General features: G+C 38.9%; 1 protein-coding gene across 1 annotated transcript in view; it reads left to right on the forward strand.

The window, feature by feature from the left end:
* The window catches only part of LOC126092796 (GATA zinc finger domain-containing protein 4-like), a 45,495-nt gene extending 31,000 nt beyond the window's left edge, over positions 1 to 14,495 (forward strand). The window contains exon 3 of the mRNA XM_049908525.1: positions 13,953 to 14,495. Coding sequence (XP_049764482.1) covers positions 13,953 to 14,495 — 543 coding nt within the window. The remainder of the gene's footprint in view (positions 1 to 13,952) is intronic.
* Positions 14,496 to 22,755: the final 8,260 nt, after the last annotated feature.

Raw genomic sequence — 22,755 nt, forward strand, 5'->3', positions numbered from 1 at the left:
GCTCCGTAGGAGACAGGTCATTATAGGGTTAATGGTGATAGCAAAGAGGATGACGCTCAGGACGGAACCCTGAGGCACACCATTTTCCTGAGTAAAGGTGTATGACAAGGCAGAACCCACATGCACCTTGAAAACTCTGTCTTGTAAAAATACCCAAAGAAAACTGGGCAGGCACCCATGGAAGCCCCTCATGTAAAGAGTACAGAGGATACTAGTTCTCCAGCAGGTGTCTTATACCTTCTCCAAATCGAAAAACATGGCCACAGAAAAATGGCTCTAAGCACTAAGGGACTTAAGATCGGAGGTCATCAGTCCCCTAGACTTAGTACTATTTAAACCTAACTAACCCAAGGCCATCACACAAGCTATGCCTGACGCAGGATTCGAACCTGCGACCATAGCAGCTGTGTGGTTCCAGACTGAAGCATACAGAACCACTCAGCCACAGCAGCCAGCACGGCCACAGTGTGGGATTTCTGCAGAAAACCAATCATGACATGAGTGGACAAAGTAACGAGATGGTCAACTGAAGAATGCTGTGCTCTAAGTCCACACTGCATATTCATTAGTAAATGGTGAGATTGGAGCCACCACACCAGCTGGGCATGAATCATTGCCAGCTGCTTAGAGAAATGGGGCAGTAGCCAGAAGGAAGGTTTTTGTCCTTACCAGGCTTAGGTATGGGTATGACAGTGGCTTCATGCCAGCATCCAGGAAATGTGCCCTCAGCCCAAATGCAGTTGTATGTGTTAAGCAGAAAGTGCTTGCCCGCAAGAGAGAGATGCTGCAACATCTGATTGTGGGTGGCGTCTGGCCCTGGGGCGGAGAATCAGGATGGTCTAGCTTCCTCATAGTAAAGGCAGCATTGTAGTGCTCACGATTCTGAGAAGAGACGAGTATCACCTGAGCCTCCCCCACTTGTTGTTGATTGATGAAGGCAGGGTGATAGTGGGAAGAGCTCAAAACGTCCGTAAAATGGCGGTCCAAGGTGTTGGAGTTAGCAATAGGGACCACAATGACTCGTCAGCTACTGTCAGACTGGAAATCAGGGAATGTTCTTTTTTTTGTGGTTTTAGGGCGCACAGCTTCAATGGTCATTAGCACCCAGACTACGTTAGGAATGCACCGCGAGGCACAAGTTTAAAACAGCAACTAAAATGGAAAACACGATAAAAGACAGATTGACAGGCATAGGATTAAAAAAAACAGCATAATCAAATGTCCTTAGAGAGGTTTGTCAAGTTGATAAAATGAAGAACGCGAGCATCTGCTCCTGGGTCATCCGCTAAAATGGCATCTAGAGTACATGGCAGGCCAAGATCAAGACGCAGTGTATTAAAATCCGGACAGGACGTTAAAATGTGGTGGACCATCAACAATTGCCCACATGGGCAGAACGGCGCCGGCGCAGCTGTCAGCAGATGGTGATGGCTGAACCGGCAGTGTCCAATTCATAACCGGGCCAAAATGACCTCCTCCCACCGAGAAGGGCGTGAGGACGTCGTCCAAGCCGCGGGAAGAGGTTTCAAGGCCCGAAGCTTGTTGTCCGTAAGTGCAGCCCAATCGGCATGCCACAGCGATAAAATGCGCCGACAAATGACCCTGCTACACCTGATGAAAGGACACCACAAGAAGCTGTCTGAGGCTGGAGGATCGCAGACTTGGCCACGGCATCTGCAGATTCGTTCCCAGGGATACCGACATGGCCAGGAACCCACATAAAGCTAACCGGAGAACCGTTGTCCACCATCTGCTGAAGAGAGCGTTGGATCCGGTGCACGAAAGGGTGAACCGGATACGGATCACTGAGGCTCTGGATGGCACTCAGGGAATCTGAACAGATGACATAAGCAGAATGTCGGTGGTGGCAGATGTAAAGAACAGCCTGGTAGAAGGCAAAGAGCTCAGCTGTGAAGACCAAACAATGGCCATGGAGCCGGTATTTGAAACTTTGAGCCCCGACAATAAAAGAACACCCGACCCTATCATTGGTCTTAGAGCCATCTGTATAAATGAAGGTCATATTAATGAACTTCGAATGAAGTTCGACAAAACGGGAGTGGTATACCGAACCAGGGGTAACCTCCTTCGGGAGCGAGCTGAGGTCAAGGTGAATGCGAACCTGAGCCTGGAGCCAAGGTGGCGTTTGGCTCTCGCCCACTCTAAAGGCTGCAGGAAGTGAAAAATCAAGGTGTTGAAGGAGGCGACAAAAGCGAACTCCAGGGGATAGCAGGGCAGAGACATACAACCCGTATTGACGGTCGAGAGGGTCGTTAAAAAAGGAACGATAAGACGGGTGGTCGGGCATTGACAGTAGCCGACAGGCATACCAACAAAGCAGTATATCGCGCCGGTAGGTGAGTGGCAATTCGCCGGCTTCAGCATGAAGATTCTCGACGGGACTAGTACAAAACGCTCTGATTGCAAGACGTAAGCCCCGATGTTGTATGGAGTTGAGGCGGCATAAGATGGACGGCCGTGCAGAGGAGTATACGAAGCTCCCATAAACCAGCTTGGAGTGGACGATCGACCGATATAGGCGAAGTAGGACGGTTCGATCCGCTCCCCATGATGGAATGGATATTGGTTCCAGAGAGTCATCGGAGGTTGGCCCACACAACAGAAGAAGGTGTGGACTGTTAAAAGAACTAGTGAATGAAATCCAGCTAGCTCTTTTGCTATCTCAAAGAACTCTGACACTTTTCACTCATCTGTTTGTAATGAATGCAGTTTTCCCAGCAAAGGGTGACTATTAAAAATGTGGAGAGCATGTCTCTGCATGTGATTTGAGTCACGGCATGCCTCAGTCCACCAAGGGTCTGGGACATGACGTGGTAAAGAGGAAGTGTGAGGAATGGAACATTCTGCAGCAGTAAGGATAACATTGGTGAGATAGTTGGCCTGGTCATCACAACTGAGGAGATCTTGTTCGCTGAAGGTCGCCAGGGAGGAGTGAAGCTGCCAGTCAACCTTAGTAAGCTGCCATTTCGGCATGAATGTGGATGGGGTAGCAGTCAGCAGACGGAGAGCACATGGGATGTGGTGACTTGAGTAGGTGTCAGAAAGAATGGACCACTCAAGACGATGGGCAGGCTGGGCAGTGCAAAAGGATAGGTCCAAATAGGAATAGGTGTATGAGGAGTCAGAAAAGAAAGTGGGTGCTCCAGTGTTAAGACAGAAGAGGTTAAGAAGGTCACCCAAGAGGGCACCTCTGACAGATCCCAGAAAAACCCCAAAAGGGATGATCCACATTAAAGTCATCAAGTAGCAAAAACGGAGGGAGGGGGGATAGTTGCCCAATAAGCTGAAGGAAGTCTGCCCTGGTGACAGTGAATGACGAAGAGACATAAATGGTACAGAGGGAAAATCAGGCAGAGAAGGAAAAGGGGAATTACAACCACTTGAAGATGGGTAGTCAGGGAGATGGGTATACTATGAAGGTCTTCCCATATGAGCAGCCTAACGCCCCCATGAGATGGAATGCTCACCTCATAGGGAAGGTCAAAACGAATCATAAGTAATGTGAAAGCTCGAAGTGGTCGCAAGGGCACAATTTCGTTTCCTGAAGGCAGAGTATAAGGGGATGCTGCGATGCTAAAAGGCGCTGTAAATCCTCTTTGTGGAACCAAAGGCCATGAACATTCCATTGGAGGGCAGTGATGAGGAGGAAGAGATGTAGGGGTGTCAACTCCGTGGCCGCCGAGTGACAGTGTAGAGTCACCAGTAAAGGGCACAGAAGCAGGAGCAGGAGGATTCTGCTCCATGGGGTCCAAGAAGCATCAGTGTGCTTGTGCAGTCAGTCTGTGGAATCCAATGCTGAAAAACAGTTGATAGTGTGTATTGGTGAGACAGCAGCTTGCCAGGCAACACCATCAAGAAGGATCTTTGAGTTGGTGAAGGAGACCATTTGTCTTTAGTAGATTTCTTCGAGCCCTTCTGGTTAGAAAAATACTTGGTGGTTATTCAGCTGGAGTGACAGTGGAAGTCTTCATGGGAGTATTCCTTCCGTCATTTTTTGCCTGCAGGTTGTGTAGTGGGTGGGTTTGCCCCTGAGGTGAGAGTTTGACCGTTTGTTGCACAGCAGGTTCGGGGGGGGGGGGGGGGGGGGGGGGGGCAGTGATGCTACCTTGAGACTGAGTGATTTCACAACCTCAGAGCCGAATTTGAGGTCACATGTCTGCATGGCTATGTCCTTCATGGAGCGAGGGGTAATAGGAACAGAACTATAGGTGCCAGACAGGAGAATACAGGGTTTGTGACTAGCCAGTTGTCGCGACCTATTGGGTAAGGCACTTTTTTATTTACCCGAATCTCTTGTACAGCCTGCTCACCTAGATCATGGGAAAATCCTGAGAGGCAGTGGCATGGCTGCCATTGCAGTTGATACAGTGGGGAGAAGCAGGCGGACATTCACCCTCATGTGCATCCCTGCCACAGGTTATGCATTTGGCTGGGTGTCGACAAGATGTTGAAGCATGGCTGAAATGATGACACTGGTGGCTGTGTATCCGATTCGTAATGTACAGCCGAACTGTGATAATTTTGTAGCCTGTTTTCATCTTGGGTGGCAGCGTCACACTATCAAAGATGAGGAAAAGAGTGCGGGTGGACACCAAGGAGGAATTGACATTTTTCATTACACGATGGAAGGCAATGGCACCCTGGTCAGAGAGGTAAGATTGAAATTCAGACTCAGACTGTCAAGCAGCCTGGTGTAAACTACACCTGGGAAGAATTCAATGTTCTATGTGCCTTGATTTGAACAGGGTAGCTGTGGAGAAGTAGTGTTTGAGAATCAGAGACTGTCTCCAAAAGTTAAGTGCCATTCCATAAATGAGAGCAGGATTTCACAGGGCCAGCAATTGCATGTACACCTTTCTAACCATCTTCAGTATGTGAGACCACAATGAACCATGGTGCAGTGGGAAGGGTATTCAAATCAGTAGCCTCATTACATTTACATTTTGCAGATGTCAAAGGGCAGGATGATTGACTCATCGTGAGGAAATCCCCATGAATGCCAGTGTCTCCAATAGTGTGCTCCTTTCAACTGGGGGCCCCCTTCACAAGGGGGTGCACCTGCCTTAAGTGATTGTTCACACATAAGGACATGCCTCCCAAACACCTGATGGAGGGACCAACTGGCAAACTGTCAATTTGGGAAGTTTACAGCTCAGGCAATCACTCCTCCCTAGGCCTGACCTGTACCAGGTGCTATGTGCAAGAATCAAGTAATGATCTGTCAGCCAAAATAAAATTTGATAGATTTTTAATACATTCTTGACCCTATTTAACCACAGTGTTCCCATAAAGAAAATCAATATAATAGACAGCAGCCACAAATCCAGATCTGAAACCAGATAAAATATGTGGTACACTAAGCAGCTAACAGATCTAAAAAAAATTTGTTACTGTACAACATGTATTATGAAGTCTGACTATGCCAAATCAGACTATGTGGAATGCAGGAATGAAACAAAAAAGCCATCCTGCAAGGCAAAAAACCTACGATGCCAACATCATATGTAATTTGGCCAATAAATGCAAAACTGTTTGGAAAATAATTAACAGTGCTACCACAGATACTAAAAAAGACAAAATTAATGTCCCACCTCAAACTCTCAATGAGGTTTTTATTAATTCAGTGAAAGAAATTGGAGATACAATTACCAACAACACATTAGTCCATCAGAGTTATTCTCTCAAAATTGGGGTGGACAGTTACTAAACACAAGAATTCTAACCTTCTCCGAAGTATCACCTACATTTGTTCAAGGGGTCATAAAACAACTGAAATCATCTAATAGCTTAGATATGACATATCATGCAACCTGCTAAAAAAAGCGTGTGATTGCATTCTGTACCCTTTAACCCATTGCATAAACAAGTGCTTACTTGAGGGATAATTTTCTGATGAATTAAAACTGTCTAGGATGTTCCCAGTACACAAAAAGGGAGATGAAGACTCTCCATCTATTTACAGGCTACTTCAATTGTACCCACATTCTCCAAGGTAACAGAATGCATTATTTACCAACAATGATTTCACTTTGAAAACCTAGGAATAATTAATGTTACACGTTATTGGTTTAGGAAGAATCTGTCAACCATTGATGCAGTCAACGTAGTAGTCAGTTACATTCTCAAAGTTTTTTGGGACAAGGGCTTTGCTCAGGTCTCATTCTGTGACCTAAGCAAATCCTTCGACTGTGTTGAACACTGGCTGCTACCAGAGAAACTAGAATTTTATGGCATCAAAGGAAAGTCTCAGGCTATTAAAAGTTCATCTCAATAACAGGTAGTTTGTGTTGGTAAGGAAACATCAAACATAGAAAATGTTAAAGTAGGTGTGCTTCAGGGATCAGTTCTGGGTCCTTTCCTGTTTCTGATAATGATCAATGATCATATGATATGACTTTTCTACATAGCAGTAAGAATCAAAGATCTTAAAACCTGTGCTGAAAATACATTCACTCATGCACCATATTGGTTCAGAGCAAATTACTTCTTGCTAAATGAAAATAAACCTCAGCAGGTAATCTTCACTCTAAGAGACAAGCCACTATCTGATGACCCTAGTTCTGTTAAATTCCTGAGAGCTTATTTAGATGGAAAGTTATCTTGGGGCCAATATGTGAACTATATTAGTAGTAAGCTATCTAGAGTAATTTATTTACCAAGACAGCTCAGAAATTGTGTTCCTGAAACATACATCAGATCATCTTATTTTGCATTTTTCCAAAGTATAATATCGTATGGCATTATGTTGAGGGTAACTGTAGTCATATACAAGATATACTATTATTGCAGAAGAAAGCCATTAGTGTAATTACAAATTCTTCACATAAGGCTCACTGCAAACCCTTATTTACTTAACAAAAAATTATGACATTAATAAACCTCTATATATACAATGTCTTAATCTATATGAAGAAGAACCTACAAGATGTGAAACAGACAATGTACATTGTTACAATACAAGAAGCATCAAACACTTAAACACACCTTACCACAGATTATCAAAATGAATAAACAGTTATGAATTCACAGGGTACAAACTATTTAATAAGCTGCCACATACTATACAGGATCTTGCTGAACATACATTCAAAGAAAGACTGCATGAATGGTTAATTGCCCACCCATTCTATGACATCAATGAATCCTTGAATGGCGAAATGCAGTAATCCAATAGATGAACCACTGAACATTTATTGTAATATAAGCTAAAATATTTCATTAGTAAATACTTTATCACACTGTATTGTTAATTCTATCTTTGACATTGTCAATTGCTGTAATGGCCTAAAGACAATAAAATCTATATTATTAATAATCATATTAAGATTGACACATCTTGTTTGGAAACCATTTGTCTCTGTTACATAGACATTCTAATTTTGTGAGAACTTAATATTTCAAAATTTATTCAGATTCAAAATTTTTGTCATCCAGAGTGTCACAACCATAACATTTAATTCTGTCAAAATGCTACTAGTACAAATTTGCAACGCTGGATTTTCTGTTTTGAAAAAAAAAAAAGAAAAAAAAACACATAAGTTTCCTAAATTAACATACTGGGCAAAAAATAACCAAACAATGAAAGTCAACTTCTAGAAAATCTTGAGAGGCACAGAAACAGTAGGTAATGTTTTAAGTAAATAGAAGTAGTAACCCACCCACCCAACCCACCCAACCCACCCAACCCACCCAACCCACCCAACCCACCCAACCCACCCCACCCACCCAACCCACCCAACCCACCCAACCCACCCAACCCACCCAACCCACCCAACCCACCCAACCCACCCAACCCAACCCACCCAACTCACTCATTATCAACCCACTGAACTATTTTGTGTACACATAATACTACATGACATGGGACAAGTCATAGTTGAGCATTTAAAAGATACATAACACTTAAATACACATGGAGTCACATTTGTATGATACTTTTAGATTACAGGATATCAGTATACACATATTATTCAAAATGAAGGTCAACAAGGCAAAATCAAAATTTGTGGATAAATTAAAAATTAATTAAGTACAGATAAGCATTAAATAATTTATACAATAGTTCAGATTCACTAGATAAATATAATAAGTACATACAAGTAGATCAATTTTTAACAGTCATGAAGGCCTTATTGAAATTTACATTTGAAGGTGTATTATAGTACATAAGTGTGCAAATATACTACATAGAAAAATTGTATTCAGAATATTCATGTAAGTTATAAAAGGAGTATTTTAATAATATCAATTTAAGCCTTCTTTTAGAAGTGCTGGATTGATGTTTCTTTTTCATTTAGTGGTAGATGATTAAGCTTTATAATCCCCATGCCTTTTACACTATCAGCATATAATTTGGTGGAAAGGGGGAAATAATGTCAACAAGTATTTCCCTCTAGTTTTGGGCTGGTGACAATTCCAATTCTGTTTTGGGCTGCCAATATTTAGCTTGGTAAAACTTAGTATCTCCAATATATACTGGCATGAAAGTGGAAGAATACCTAGTTTTTGGAATATATGTTGACATGCGTGTATCTGCTTTTTAAATAACATTATCCTGACAGCTTTCTTTTGAAGCTTAAATATTTTATTGGACTCAGAATTTAGGCCCCAGAATATGAGCCCATGTTAGGATTGAGTGAAAAAGAGCATGGTGCATATTTATACTCATCACTTCCCTGACAGAAGCATGAAACATACTTTATTAATTTTGTAGCTAAGCTGCCAGTGTGCTTTTCCCAGCTTAGAGTGTCAGAGAGAGATACTCCAAGGAATTTAGTTACATTTTCCAGTTCCATACTTTTTCCACCTATTTGTACAGTTAGGACAGTGATATTTCTGTTCTGGACTGTATGAAATGTTAGGCCTACAGTATTTTCTATATTAAGAAGTAGCCTATTAGCTGTAAACTGTGAATCTAATAGAGCTGTACATTGGTTGACTACAGCTTCAATGCGATCATCTGAATCAGGTATCAGAATATTGGTGTTGGTGTTGGCAGCAAAAAGGAAGGTATTGCAAGTTGTTAGGTGAAGAGGAAGATAATTAATGAACAGATGAAATAGGATCAGGCCTAAAACTGATCCTTGAGGGACATAATGTTTTATGGTTTGCATATCAGAACATGAAATTGTATTTTCCTGGAGGGGTGACCTCACATAACTGCACATATGGTTTTCTGTTTAGTAGGTAGCTTGCAAATCAATCGTAGGCAGTGTCCCCTATACCATACTTACACAGTTTTTGTAATAGTATACTGTGGTTTACAGTATTGAAGGCCTTTGTAAGATCAAAGAACCACTCCACAGTTGGCTGTTTCTTATCAGCTAGAATATCTAGAAATTTATTAACAACATCTACTGTTTTCCCTCCTGGAATGCATTTTGAGCTGGAGAAAGGATACTATACTTATTCAGAAATGATTTTAATCTGTCAGTCACTACATACTCTAATATTTTACTAAAGACAAAGAGGACTGCTATAGGCCAATAATTATTGGGATCTTGTTTAGAGTCTTTTTGTGTATCAGAATAATTTTTGGTACGGTACGTAATTTAGGGAATATGCCTTCCAAAAATGAAGAATCAATTATATGTGATAGAGGCTTACTTATTATACTTGAACATCTGTGAACAAGGAAACAAGGGATTTCTTCTTGTCCAGCAGAAGGAACTTTTTACTTTTTGGCAGATTGTATTTTTGATTTCTGCTTCTGAGGCTGGTGACAATAATAGTGAAGAAGTAGGGTTGCTCAAAAGAGGGGCTGGCATACAGTTATTCTTTAAGTGACTAGTAAGGTTTTCAACAGAATTTATGAAGGAGTTAAATTCATGAGCCATTTCTTCCCTTTATTTCTAGGTTACTACTATTTGTAATGTTTTTAGTCCTACTTGCATTAGTGTTAAATATCTGCCACATTTACTTTTGTTACCAAAGTTTTTGAGAAGTAGGTCATAAGGAAGTTTTTTGGCTGCCTTGAGAAATTTCTGAATATCTTTTTAAAAGTAGTGAAGTATTTCTTAAACTGAACACTCCTGCCAAAGTATGTTTTGCTCAGGGAGAAAAGCTCCCTCTTTCTTTTGGAGGAAGTTTTAATGTCTGAAATGATCCACTTTCTGGAATAACTAAGAACAACTTTTTTATAATTATAAAGGAAAACGGTAACTGAAGTAATAGGAGAAAATGTTTAGAAAGGCTTCATACTTATCTATTGTTTGTTATTGGAAGACCATTCGTTTTCTTTACTCATGTAGGATAGGAAATTTAGAATATTGTTTTCAGAAAATTTTCTGCTTTCTCTTACTACTATTTTGACTAAGGCATCTCTATGAGGTAAATTTGCATTTATAATTATAGCATTGTGGTCTGAGAACCGTATGTGTACAGAGTTCGCAAAACATTCTATATTAGTGGCTACTTCGTCAATACAGCTACTACTGTGGAATTTGATTCTAGTTGCAGATTTTACTATCAAATGAAGGTTGAAAGAATTCATCAAATATATGAACATTGCCTGCGTGTTGCCATCATTCAAGTAGTCAATATTAAAATTGTTACAGATTAAGATATTTGGAATGCTTCCCTTTGTGGGAGTTTCAAGAAGGGATGTAACGTTTTTAAAGAAAGAGCCTATGTAAACAGCTATTAAGAGTATATTGAGGCCAATAAGCTTAATTCCAGATAATTCCATAGCCTCTTAAACATTTACTGATGGTGTGCAGTTATTCTTCAAGCCCAGGAAGTTAGTGATAGGTATGACCTTTTTAATGTAATTTGACACAGTACTTCAACAAAATTTTGAAGAACTTTGAGATTTTCTTAAAATAAATGGGCATCACAAAAAAGAGGACAACAAAGGCAAAGTGTTAACCTGTTCAGAGTGCACCAATAGCAGCATATGCAGTTTTTAAGACAAGCAGAAGTCATTTATTGCCAGTATCTTGAAAACAACAAATAGAATGAAAACAGGTTGGAACATACTTCATAAAGAGGAAGAACGGGAAATACAGAAGAAATACTTTAGAAAATATTTAAATGACTAACACAATCATTGTGAATGCTATGTGCAGTAGAGGAACTAAGGCATGTTATAGAGAAAGCCAACAGTCCACATTAGTGACACCAGTAACTGATCAGGAACTGGAAAACAATTAAAAAGCTAAAAGTAAATGAGTTTACTGGCCATGATGAAATGTCAGATTACTTTGTGAGGCTAGTTGGCAGCAGAAATTAGGACATCACTATTAGATAATGTCAACTGAACCAACAAGGATTATTTTGTCATCAGATTGAATTAAGGTAGTACTTGTATACAAATAAGAAAATTATCTTAATTACAGATCAGTATTTCTTTCTGGTAACAGATTTTTCTAATAATTATAAATGTCAGTGCTCTTCTGACTAATTCTTTCCTAAAAATCATAAATATGAAAAAGATAACAGTAACAGCTTAACTTATTGTGCTATCTAAGCACAAAGATGATGTCTTGAGTCTTCCTGGACTTACACGAGTCATGCGTACAGAAAAGCATAGAATTTAGTATCCCAGTATTATGAAAAGGATAGTTACTACTCACCAAGTAGTCGAGATGCTGACACTCAGATAGGCACAACAAGAAAGCTGTCAAAGTAAGCACCTGTCTGCTACTCAGAATCTCTGCTATATGGTGAGTAGCTACTAATCTTTTCATAATATTGTTACAGTCCATCCTGGATTTTCCTTTGTTTGATTTAGTACCTTAGCATCTCAGCAACATGACATAAATAATTAAACATCAGGTGGCACAGTGGCCTGGTGCCAGTCTATTGACTGGATGCCACTTCGGTGACCTTCATGTCTTGAAAACCAGTGGCACCTGGTGTTCCCTAAACAGTTTCCCATCCAAGTACCAGACAGGCTCAATGTTGCTTAACTTTCAAGACTGGGCAGGAACCGATGTTACCAACATAGCAAGCCAATTGGCAGCAATGCGAGATGATATTTAACTATTTAAAACAGATACAGATCAGAAGATAGGTGCATCAAGTGTGATGTGTAAATGATCTGTAACATCCAGTGTACTTATTAAACATTGTACTAATGTAAAATAGAACAGAAGACACTTATGCTGGTGAACGCAGCCAACAATTTTGAAGTATTTTAAAAAAGTTGTGTCAATAACACAGCACTATTGCTCATTGAAAATAAGCTAATCATTTTTTTCAGCAGCACAGTAAACTGTGGTTCCTTTGGCCAAACTTTTGCCTTCCTTTTTATTTATGGCAAGAGAAGCTGTAGTGGCAGAGAGAGAATTTCAAATACGTTTTTCGGTATTGTGAAAGACTTATGCCAATAAGGAATGATATTAAACAAAATTACCTACTATTTGTTGCTGCAGTACCACATAAGAAAGTGGGCCAATATTACCCGCACTTGGGGCTACTTTGACCCACTCAAGCACTTCTTCATGAATAAAGTGGTAGTATAATGTTGGAATAAGTAAACTAAATGGGTATTTCTAGAGCAGGCATTCAGGAGCATGAGGAACAAAAATACTAAATTTTGAAGGGAAGGACGGGAAATATTCAGCTTTGTTTGGAAAGTCACACAGTGAACATAGAAGTGTAGGGTATTTCACCAACTAACTAATTTTCAAGTTACATGTTACAGTATGTTAACTACAAAGAGAGTATGTTAAAAATACTGTACAGTATGGATATGAGCTGTATTACACAGCTTGCTGAAGCTCTGATACTTTAATATAGCCACATTTTGTTAGTCATGTTCAACCAATAATTCTTATCAAATCCTCCAAAGAATAAAATAGTAAGAGACACTTTCAGAACCTCCATCACGTTCTAACACCATCTTCATTCTGAGGCTGCTTTGACCCCAGTTAAAGTAACCTCATTCTGCAAAACTGTGCACCATTTAACAAAATTGTTAAGTATATTATCTAAATTAAGTTTCTCCCAAATGACAGTTTCTTATGTTATTACATTATACTGACAGAACGCAAAACTGCACTCATCGTATTTTTAGCTTCACTGATGTGAATGCTATACACAGAAATTAATGGGATGCAACTGTGGTCAAAATATTTATGATCAACATAGCTCATTGTTGTCAACACAGTATTACTCAATTGAAGTCACTACCTTATAGATTTATTCACACACTATTAAGACACTTGTTTACTCCTGCTAATGATGTAATTTTAGTGACAAAAAGAATTAAAACTTTTTCCGACAAGTGGGTCAAAGCTACCTGAAAAGGGCTAAGGTAACCCCACCATAAGAACACATGGATGTGTATTTTGGTGAAACATGATTGTAGTAAGTAGTTTCATGTGAATTTTTGCAAATAGAAACAGATTGACAATCATTTAAGTATGGTGATATTTTTGATAAGATATACTGAGCACTTTTATGCACATTATAGCATAGTCTTCTGAAACCATAGATACAACAAATAATCATAGAGAAACTACCAACACATGATATCAAAAGAATACTTTCCTAGAAATTATGCACGTCACATTGACGATAAAGGCAAAAAGGATCTTTCATAAATTGATTGAGGAGCTTAATAGTTTGTCTTTTCCATCACTAAGTGTATTCAAGACCATTGTCATTCCATTATGAGAAACCATGGAACTCTACACAACTCATACACATAACACAAGGAACAAAACAACATAGATGTCCTTCACATAGGTACAACCATGTGGAAATGGCCTTATTGTTGTTCTATCAAATTGATGCAAACACTTCCAAGAAACATACAAAACGTCAAAACTAAGGAGAGTTTTCTTTCAACCCTAAAACAACTTCTGATAATAAATTATGCTGTATTGCTGTGGAGCATACATAAGTAAAAACAGTAAACTGAAGTTTTTCTGTCTCACTTGTCAACAAATTTTATTTAAGGTATGAAGACAAAGTGAACTCAATAGTTTGTCTTCTGTTCATCCTGCACAACTACTACTACTACTACTGCTACTACTACTACTACTACTACTAATAATAACAATAAGAAGAAAAATAATAATAATAATAATAATAATAATAAGAAGAAGAAGAAGAAGAAGAAGAAGAAGAAGAAGAAGAAGAAGAAAAATAAGAAGAAGAAGAAGAAGAAGAAGAAAAAGAAGAAAAAGAAGAAAAATAAGAAAAATAAGAAGAAGAAGAAGAAAAAGAAGAAAAATAATAATAATAAGAAAAATAATAAGAAGAAGAAAAATAATAATAAGAAGAAAAATAATAATAAGAAGAAAAATAATAATAAGAAGAAAAATAATAATAAGAAGAAAAATAATAATAAGAAGAAAAATAATAATAAGAAGAAAAATAATAATAAGAAGAAAAATAATAATAAGAAGAAAAATAATAATAAGAAGAAAAATAATAATAAGAAGAAAAATAATAAGAAGAAGAAAAATAATAATAAGAAGAAAAATAATAATAAGAAAAGAAAAATAATAAGAAAAGAAAAATAATAAGAAAAGAAAAATAATAAGAAAAGAAAAATAATAAGAAAAGAAAAATAATAAGAAAAGAAAAATAATAAGAAAAGAAAAATAATAAGAAAAGAAAAATAATAAGAAAAGAAAAATAATAAGAAAAGAAAAATAATAAGAAAAGAAAAATAATAAGAAAAGAATAGGCCTCCGGTATGTTCAGCCAGTCGTAAAAGGTGACGAAAAGAACAAATCACTGATAGGGCTAACCCCCATTTTAGTGTGATTAGTTGGTTCATGACAGAACTAAAGAAGCCTTGGACAAGCACCGTCATGGTCGGGGATGACGCTTGAACCCTATGCCCGCCCACAATGGTAACGACACTGCTAGCCAACTGGAAAATGATTTAAATCCAAATAGAGGTGTTTTGCAGGATATGCTTCCTGCAACCACCCTAGAAGGAAAACAAAGATAGAGGATGAGATGGTCAGATGAAGTTAATCGACGCCTCATGTTCTGTTATTACCAAGCAACAAACCTAGGAACTAACACAACTGGATACAGATCACAAGTATACACAACGTTTATTACCAGATACCCAGAATAAAAATTTTAACAGAACAACAACCAGCTGATCAGATCCGTGTAATAATAAAAAATAACAGGATACCCCAGTCAGAATTAGAAAACATCAAACAACAAGTACAACAAATACTGGAACAAAATAATGTGCAAGAAGAAGAAGAAGAAGAAGAAGAAGAAGAAGAAGAAGAAGAAAATACAGTAATGGACTCAAACATCCCAGAGCAAACAAACAAAGACCAACACGCATCAATTAAACAACCAGAGGAAAACGAAATCTTAAGACAGCCACCACAACAAGCACAAACAGAACACGAAGTGACACACATGTTAGATATAGAAGAAAAATTTCAGCTGACATATATAGAATACAAAGACACAAATACAGACATTAGACCATTCTTGCATAGACCGCCATGTAACCCAGAAGTCGAAACAACAATAAAAACTATCAACTCAATCATACACAACAAAATAAATGAAAACACAACTATGGAAGAGTTACAACTACTGGTTTATATAGGAGCACTCACTACACATAATATACACACTAGGCAGAGATCGGAACAAACCAACACACACAAGAAAACCACAAAACCAGCATGGCAACACAGGCTACAGATCAGAATAGAAAAACTGAGAAAAGACATCGGACAGCTAACACAATTTATAAGAAATGAAATGTCAGACAAAAAACGAAAGGTTAGGTAAAATCTCACAACAAGAAGTGCAATTAGATGAAAAGAAGCAGAAAGTACAAGTATTGGCGAAACGACTTAGAAGATACAAAAAAAGTGAAAATAGAAGGAAACAAAACCAAACATTCAACACAAACCAAAAGAAATTTTACCAGAGAATAGATAACACACACATTAAAATAGACAATCCACGAAACGTAACAGACATGGAACACTTCTAGAGCAACATATAGTCAAACATGGAACAACATAACAGGCATGCACAGTGGATACAAGAAGAAACAGACACATACAAGATGATACCACAAATGCCTGAAGTGATAATTTTGCAACATGAAGTCACCCTAGCAATTAATTCTACTCACAATTGGAAAGCCCCTGGAAAAGATAAAATAGCAAATTTCTGGCTAAAGAAGTTCACCTCAACACATTCACATCTAACTAAATTATTTAACAGTTACATTGCAGACCCATACACATTCCCTGATACACTTACACATGGAATAACTTATCTGAAACCTAAAGATCAAGCAGACACAGCGAAATATCATCCCATAACATGCCTACCAATAATATACAAAATATTAACTTCAGTCATTACACAGAAATTAATGACACATACAACACAGAACAAAATTATAAATGAAGAACAAAAAGGCTGTTGCAACGGAGCACGGGGATGTAAAGAGCAACTGATAATAGATGCAGAGGTGACATATCAAGCTAAAACCAAACAGAGGTCGCTACATTACACATACATTGATTACCAAAAAGGTTTTTATAGTGTACCCCACTCATGGTTACTACAAATGTTGGAAATATACGAAGTAGATCCTAAATTGATACAGTTCCTAAACATAGTAATGAAAAATTGAAAAACCACACTTAGTATCCAAACAAATTCAAATAATATCACATCACAGCCAATACAGATTAAGCATGGAATATACCAAGGAGACTCATTAAGTCCTTTCTGGTTCTGTCTTGCTCTGAACCCACTATCCAACATGCTAAATAATACAAATTATGGATACAATATTACTGGAACATACCAACACAAAATCACACATTTGCTATATATGGATGATATAAAACTACTGGCACCAACAAATCAACAACTCAACCAGTTAATAAAGATAACAGAAGTATTCAGCAATGATATAAATATGGCTTTTGGAACAGACAAATATAAGAAAAATAGCATAGTCAAGGGAAAACACACCAAACAAGAATATTACATATTGGATAACCACAGCGACTACATAGAAGTGATAGAAAAAACAGATGCCTATAAATATCTAGGATACAGACAAAAAATAGGAATAGATATTATAAATATTAAAGAAGAACTAAAAGAAAAATATAGACAAAGACTAACAAAAATATCAAAAACAGAACTGAAAGCAAGAAACAAGACAAAAGCTATAAATACCTATGCTATACCAATATTGACCTACTCATTTGGAGTAGTGAAATGGAGTAACACAGACCTAGAAGCACTCAATACACTTACACGATCACCATGCCACAAATATAGAATACATCACATACATTCAGCAACAGAAAGATTCACATTAAGCAGAAAGGAAGGTGGAAGGGGATTTATCGACATAAAAAACCTACATTATGGACAGGTAGACAATTTAAGGAAATTCTCTCTAGAACGAGCAGAAACTAGCAAAATACACAAAGCAATCACTTATATAAATACATCTGCTATACCATTGCAATTTCATAACCACTTCTACAACCCTTTAGATCACATAACATCAACAGATACGAAGAAAGTAAATTGGAAAAAGAAAACACTACATGGCAAGCACCCGTATCATCTAACACAGCCACACATCGATCAAGACTCATCCAACACATGGCTAAGAAAAGGCAATATATACAGTGAGATGGAAGGATTCATGATTTCAATACAGGATCAAACAATAAACACCAGATATTACAGCAAGCATATTATTAAAGATCCCAATACCACAACAGATAAATGCAGACTTTGCAAACAACAAATAGAAACAGTAGATCACATCACAAGTGGATGTACAATACTAGCAAATACAGAATACACCAGAAGACATGACAATGTAGCAAAAATATTACATCAACAACTTGCCATACAACATAAACTAATAAAACAACACGTTCCCACATACAAGTATGCACCACAAAATGTACTGGAGAATGATGAATACAAATTATACTGGAACAGAACGATTATAACAGATAAAACACCACCACGTAACAAACCTGACATCATACTCACCAATAAAAAGAAGAAATTAACACAACTAATCGAAATATCCATACCCAATACAACAAATATACAGAGGAAAACATGAGAAAAAATTGAAAAATACATCCAACTGGCTGAGGAAGTCAAAGACATGTGGCATCAGGATAAAGTTGACATCATACCAATTATACTATCAACTACAGGAGTCATACCACACAATATCTGCCAGTACATCAATGCAATACAGCTACATCCAGATGTATATATACAACTACAGAAATCTGTAATTATTGATACATGTTCAATTACCCGAAAGTTCCTAAATGCAATGTAACATATACCGTAGTTAAAAGGAAGTCACACTTGATCAAGGTCTGTGTCACTTTCCATTTTTAACCAGACATAATGTCTGAGACAGGAAACAATAATAATGATCACAATATTGTACAGGGATACTATAAATGATTCAATTATTTTCAGAGCTCAGTTTGTCCAAAATATGACATATACAAGTACTACTATGAATGAATACAACCACAAACACGCTGAGTTCAGATGGTGCCCACCAGTTGGTGTTATTACCATAGTGCCTTGACAAAATGATGAAAATTGGAAAGTGTGTGTAGTGCAATTATTGAGACATTTATCTGTCACCACAATGCAGTGTACATTCAGAAGGAATTGCGGAAAAGAACCATCCACATCCACATCTACAGCTACATTTATACTCTGCAAGCCACCCAATGGTGTTGGTGGAGGGCATTTTACATGCCACTGTCATTACTTCCCTTTCCTGTTCCAGTCACGTATGATTCGCAGTAAGAACGACTGTCTTAAAGTCTCCATGCGCGCTTGAATCTCTCTAATTTTACATTCGTGATCGCCTCAGGAGGTGTAAGTAGGGGGAAGCAATATACTCAATTCCTCATCCAGAAATGCACCCTCTCAAAACCTGGACAGCAAGCTACACCGCAATGCAGAACATCTCTCTTGCAGAGTCTGACACTTGAGTTTGCTAAACATCTCCGTAATGCTATCATGCTTACCAAATAACCCTGTGACAAAATGTGCCGCTCTTCTTTGGATCTTCTCTATCTCCTCTGTCAACCTGACCTGGTACGGATCTCTCACTGATGAGCAATACTCAAGTATAGGTCGAACGAGTGTTTTGTAAGCCACCTCCTTTGTTGATGGACTACACTTCCTAAGGACTCTCCCAATGAATCTCAACCTGGCACCCACCTTTCCAACAATTAATTTTATATGATCATTCCACTTCAAATCATTCCGTACACATACTCCCAGATATTTTACAGAAGTAACTGCTACTAGTGTTTGTTCTGCTATCATATAATCATACAATAAAGGATCCTTCTTTCTATGTATTCGCAATACATTACATTTGTCTATGTTAAGGGTCAGTTGCCACTCCCTGCTCCAAGTGCCTATCCACTGCAGATCATCTTGCATTTCACTGCAATTTTCGAATGCTGCAACTTCTCTGTATACTACAGCATCTTCCGCGAAAAGCCACATGGAACCTCCGTCACTATCTATTAGGTCATTTATATATATTGTGAAAAGAAATGGTCCCATAACACTCCCCTGTGCCACAGGTTACTTAGCATCTGTAGATGTCTCTCCATTGAGAACAACATGCTGTGTTCTGTTTGCTAAAAACTCTTCAATCCAGCCACACAGATGGTCTGGTATTCCATAAGATCTTCATTTGTTTATCAGGCAACAGTGTGGGACTGTATTGAATGCCTTCCGGAAGTCAAGGAAAATGGCATCTACCAGGGAGCCTGTATCTAATATTTTCTGGGTCTCATGAACAAATAAAGTGTGTTGGTCTCACACGATCACTGTTTCCAGAATCCATGTTGATTCCTACACAGTAGATTCTGGGTTTCCAGAAATGACATGATATGTGAACAAAAAACATGTTCTAAAATTCTACAACAGATAGATGTCAGTGATATAGGCCTATAATTTTGCGCTTCTGCTCAACAGCCCTTCTTGAAATCTGGAACTACCTGTGCTCTTTCCCAATCATTTGGAACCTTCCTTCCCTCTAGAGACTTGCCGTACACGACTGTTAGAAGGGGGCAAGTTCTTTCGCATACTCTGTGCAGAACTAAATTGCTATCACATCAGGTCCAGTGGACTTTCCAATGTTTAGTGTTTTCAGTTGCTTTTCTATTCCTTGGACAATTATTTCAATGTCAGCCATTTTTTTGTTTGTGCGAGGATTTAGGGAAGGAACTGCAGTGTGGTCTTCCTCTGTGAAACAGCTTTGGAAAAAGGTGTTTAGTATCTCAGCTTTATGTGTGTCATCCTCTGTTTCAATGCCATGATCATCCCACACTGTCTGGATATGCTGTTTTGATCCACTTACTGATTTAACATAAGACCTGAACTTCCTAGGATTTTCTGTCAAGTCGGTACATACAATTTTACTTTAGAATTCACTGAATGCTTCTCGCATAGCCCTCCTTACGCTAACTTTGACATCATTTAGCTTCTGTTTGTCAGAGGTTTTGGCTGCATTTAAATTTGCAGTGAAGCTCTCTTTGCTTTTGCAGCAGTTTCCTAACTTTGTTATTGAACCACGGTGGGTTTCTCCCATCACTCACAGTTTTACTTGGTATGTACCTGTCTAAAACGCATTTTATGATTGCTTTGAACTTTTTCCATAAACATTTAACATTGTCAGTGTTGGAACAGAAATTTTTGTTTTGATCTGTTAGGTAGTCTGAAATCTGCCTTCTATTACTCTTGCTAAACAGATAAACCTTCCTCTTTTATATATTCCTATTTACTTCCATATTCAGGGATGCTGCAACAGCCTTGTGATCACCGATTTCCTGTTCTGCGCTTACAGAGTTGTAAATTTCAGGTCTGTTTGTTATCAGTAGGTCCAAGATGTTATCTCCACGAGTCATTTTTCTGTTTAATTGCTTGAGGTAATTTTCAGATAATGCACTCAGCATAATGTCACTCAATGCTCTGTCCCTACCACCCATCCTAAACATCTGAGTGTCACAGTCTATATCTGTGAAATTGAAATCTCAACCTAAGACTGAGGAAATTTATGTTAAATATATTCCAGATTTTCTCTCAGTTGTTCTGTCACTAATGCTGTCGAGTCGGGTTGTCGGTAAAAGGAGCCAATTATTAACCTAGCTCAGTTGTTGAGTATAACCTCCAACTGTAATAATTCACAGGAACTATCCATTTCTATTTCACTACAGGATAAACTACTACTAATAGCTACAAACATGCCACCACCGGTTGCATGCAATCTATCCTTTCTGAACATCGTCTGTGCCTTTGTAAAAATTTCAGCAGAATTATCTCTGGCTTCAGCCAGCTTTTCGTACCTGTCACGATTTCAGCTTCGGTGCTTTTTATCAGCGCTTTAAGTTCCAGTGCTTTACCAACGCAGCTTTGACAGTTTACAATTACAATACCAATTGCTGCTTGGTCCCTGCATGTCCTGACTTTGCCCTGCACCCTTTGAGGCTGTTGCCCTTTCTGTACTTGCCCCAGGTCATTTAACCTAAAAAAACTGCCCATTCAATGCCACAGAACCCCTGCTACCCATGTAGCCATCTGCTGTGTGTAGTGGACTCCTGACCTATCCAGCGGAACCCAAAACCCCACCACCCTGTGGCACCAAGTCGAGGAATCTGCAGCCCACATGGTCGCAGAACCGTCTCACAGCCTCTGATTCAGACCCTCCTCTCAGCTCTGCACCAAAGGTCCACAGTCAGTCCTGTTGACAACACTGCAGATGGTGAGCTCTGCTTTCATCCTGCTAGCGAGACTGGCAGTCTTCACCAAATCAGATAGCCACTGGAAGCCAGAGAGGATTTCCTCCAATCCATAGCAACACACATCATTGGTGCCGACATGAGCAGTCACCTGCAGATGGGTGCACCCTGTACCCTTCATGGCATCCAGAAGGACCCTTTCCAAATCTGGAATGACTCCCCAGTATGCACACGGAGTGCACATTGGTTTTCTTCCCCTCCCTTGCAGCTCCCAACTACCAGTAAGCCTACCCTCTGCGACCGCCCGAATCTTGCAGACTGAGGGGCAACCTCTGGAACAGGACAAGCAGCCAAGTCCGGCCAAAGATCAATATCAACCAGAGACAGAGCCTGAAACTGGTTCGTCAGACAAACTGGAAAGGCCTTCCGTTCAGCCCTCCAGAATGTCTTTCACCCCCCTGCCACACCTCGAGGTGACCTCCCACTCTACCATGGGTGAGAGGTCAGCCACAGTGTGGGCAGTATTCCAGGCAGCCACAGCCATAGTCCAATTGGGGGATGCGTGGGACGAGCTGGCCGTTCGACAAACTCCTGTCCAGACCCCCACAGTGATGCCCATTGGCAACAGCCTCAAGCTGTGTCACCGAAGCCAACACTGCCTGAAGCTGGGAGTGAACAGATGCCAACTCTGCCCACATACAAACACAGCAGTCGCAGTCCCTATCCATGCTAAATACTGTTGTGCAAAGGTTGTCTGAACTAATCTACAGAGAGCACAAACAATTCGACACAAAATTTAAATGGTTATTAAAATACAAAACTGCCTAGTAAATGCAGTAATGCTGCTACTTGCACACTGCTGACACACTGCTTGGTGGCAGAAGGCTAACTGTACTGTCAGTAACCTAAGAAGACTATTTGAAAGAAAACAAATGACAGACGACTAAGCAACTTTACACATCACAGATATTAAAATGCCATTCTGCCCCTGCGAATTACA

The sequence above is a fragment of the Schistocerca cancellata genome, chromosome 7 (genome assembly GCF_023864275.1).
Source record: "Schistocerca cancellata isolate TAMUIC-IGC-003103 chromosome 7, iqSchCanc2.1, whole genome shotgun sequence".
NCBI classification, from domain to species: Eukaryota; Metazoa; Arthropoda; class Insecta; order Orthoptera; family Acrididae; genus Schistocerca; species Schistocerca cancellata.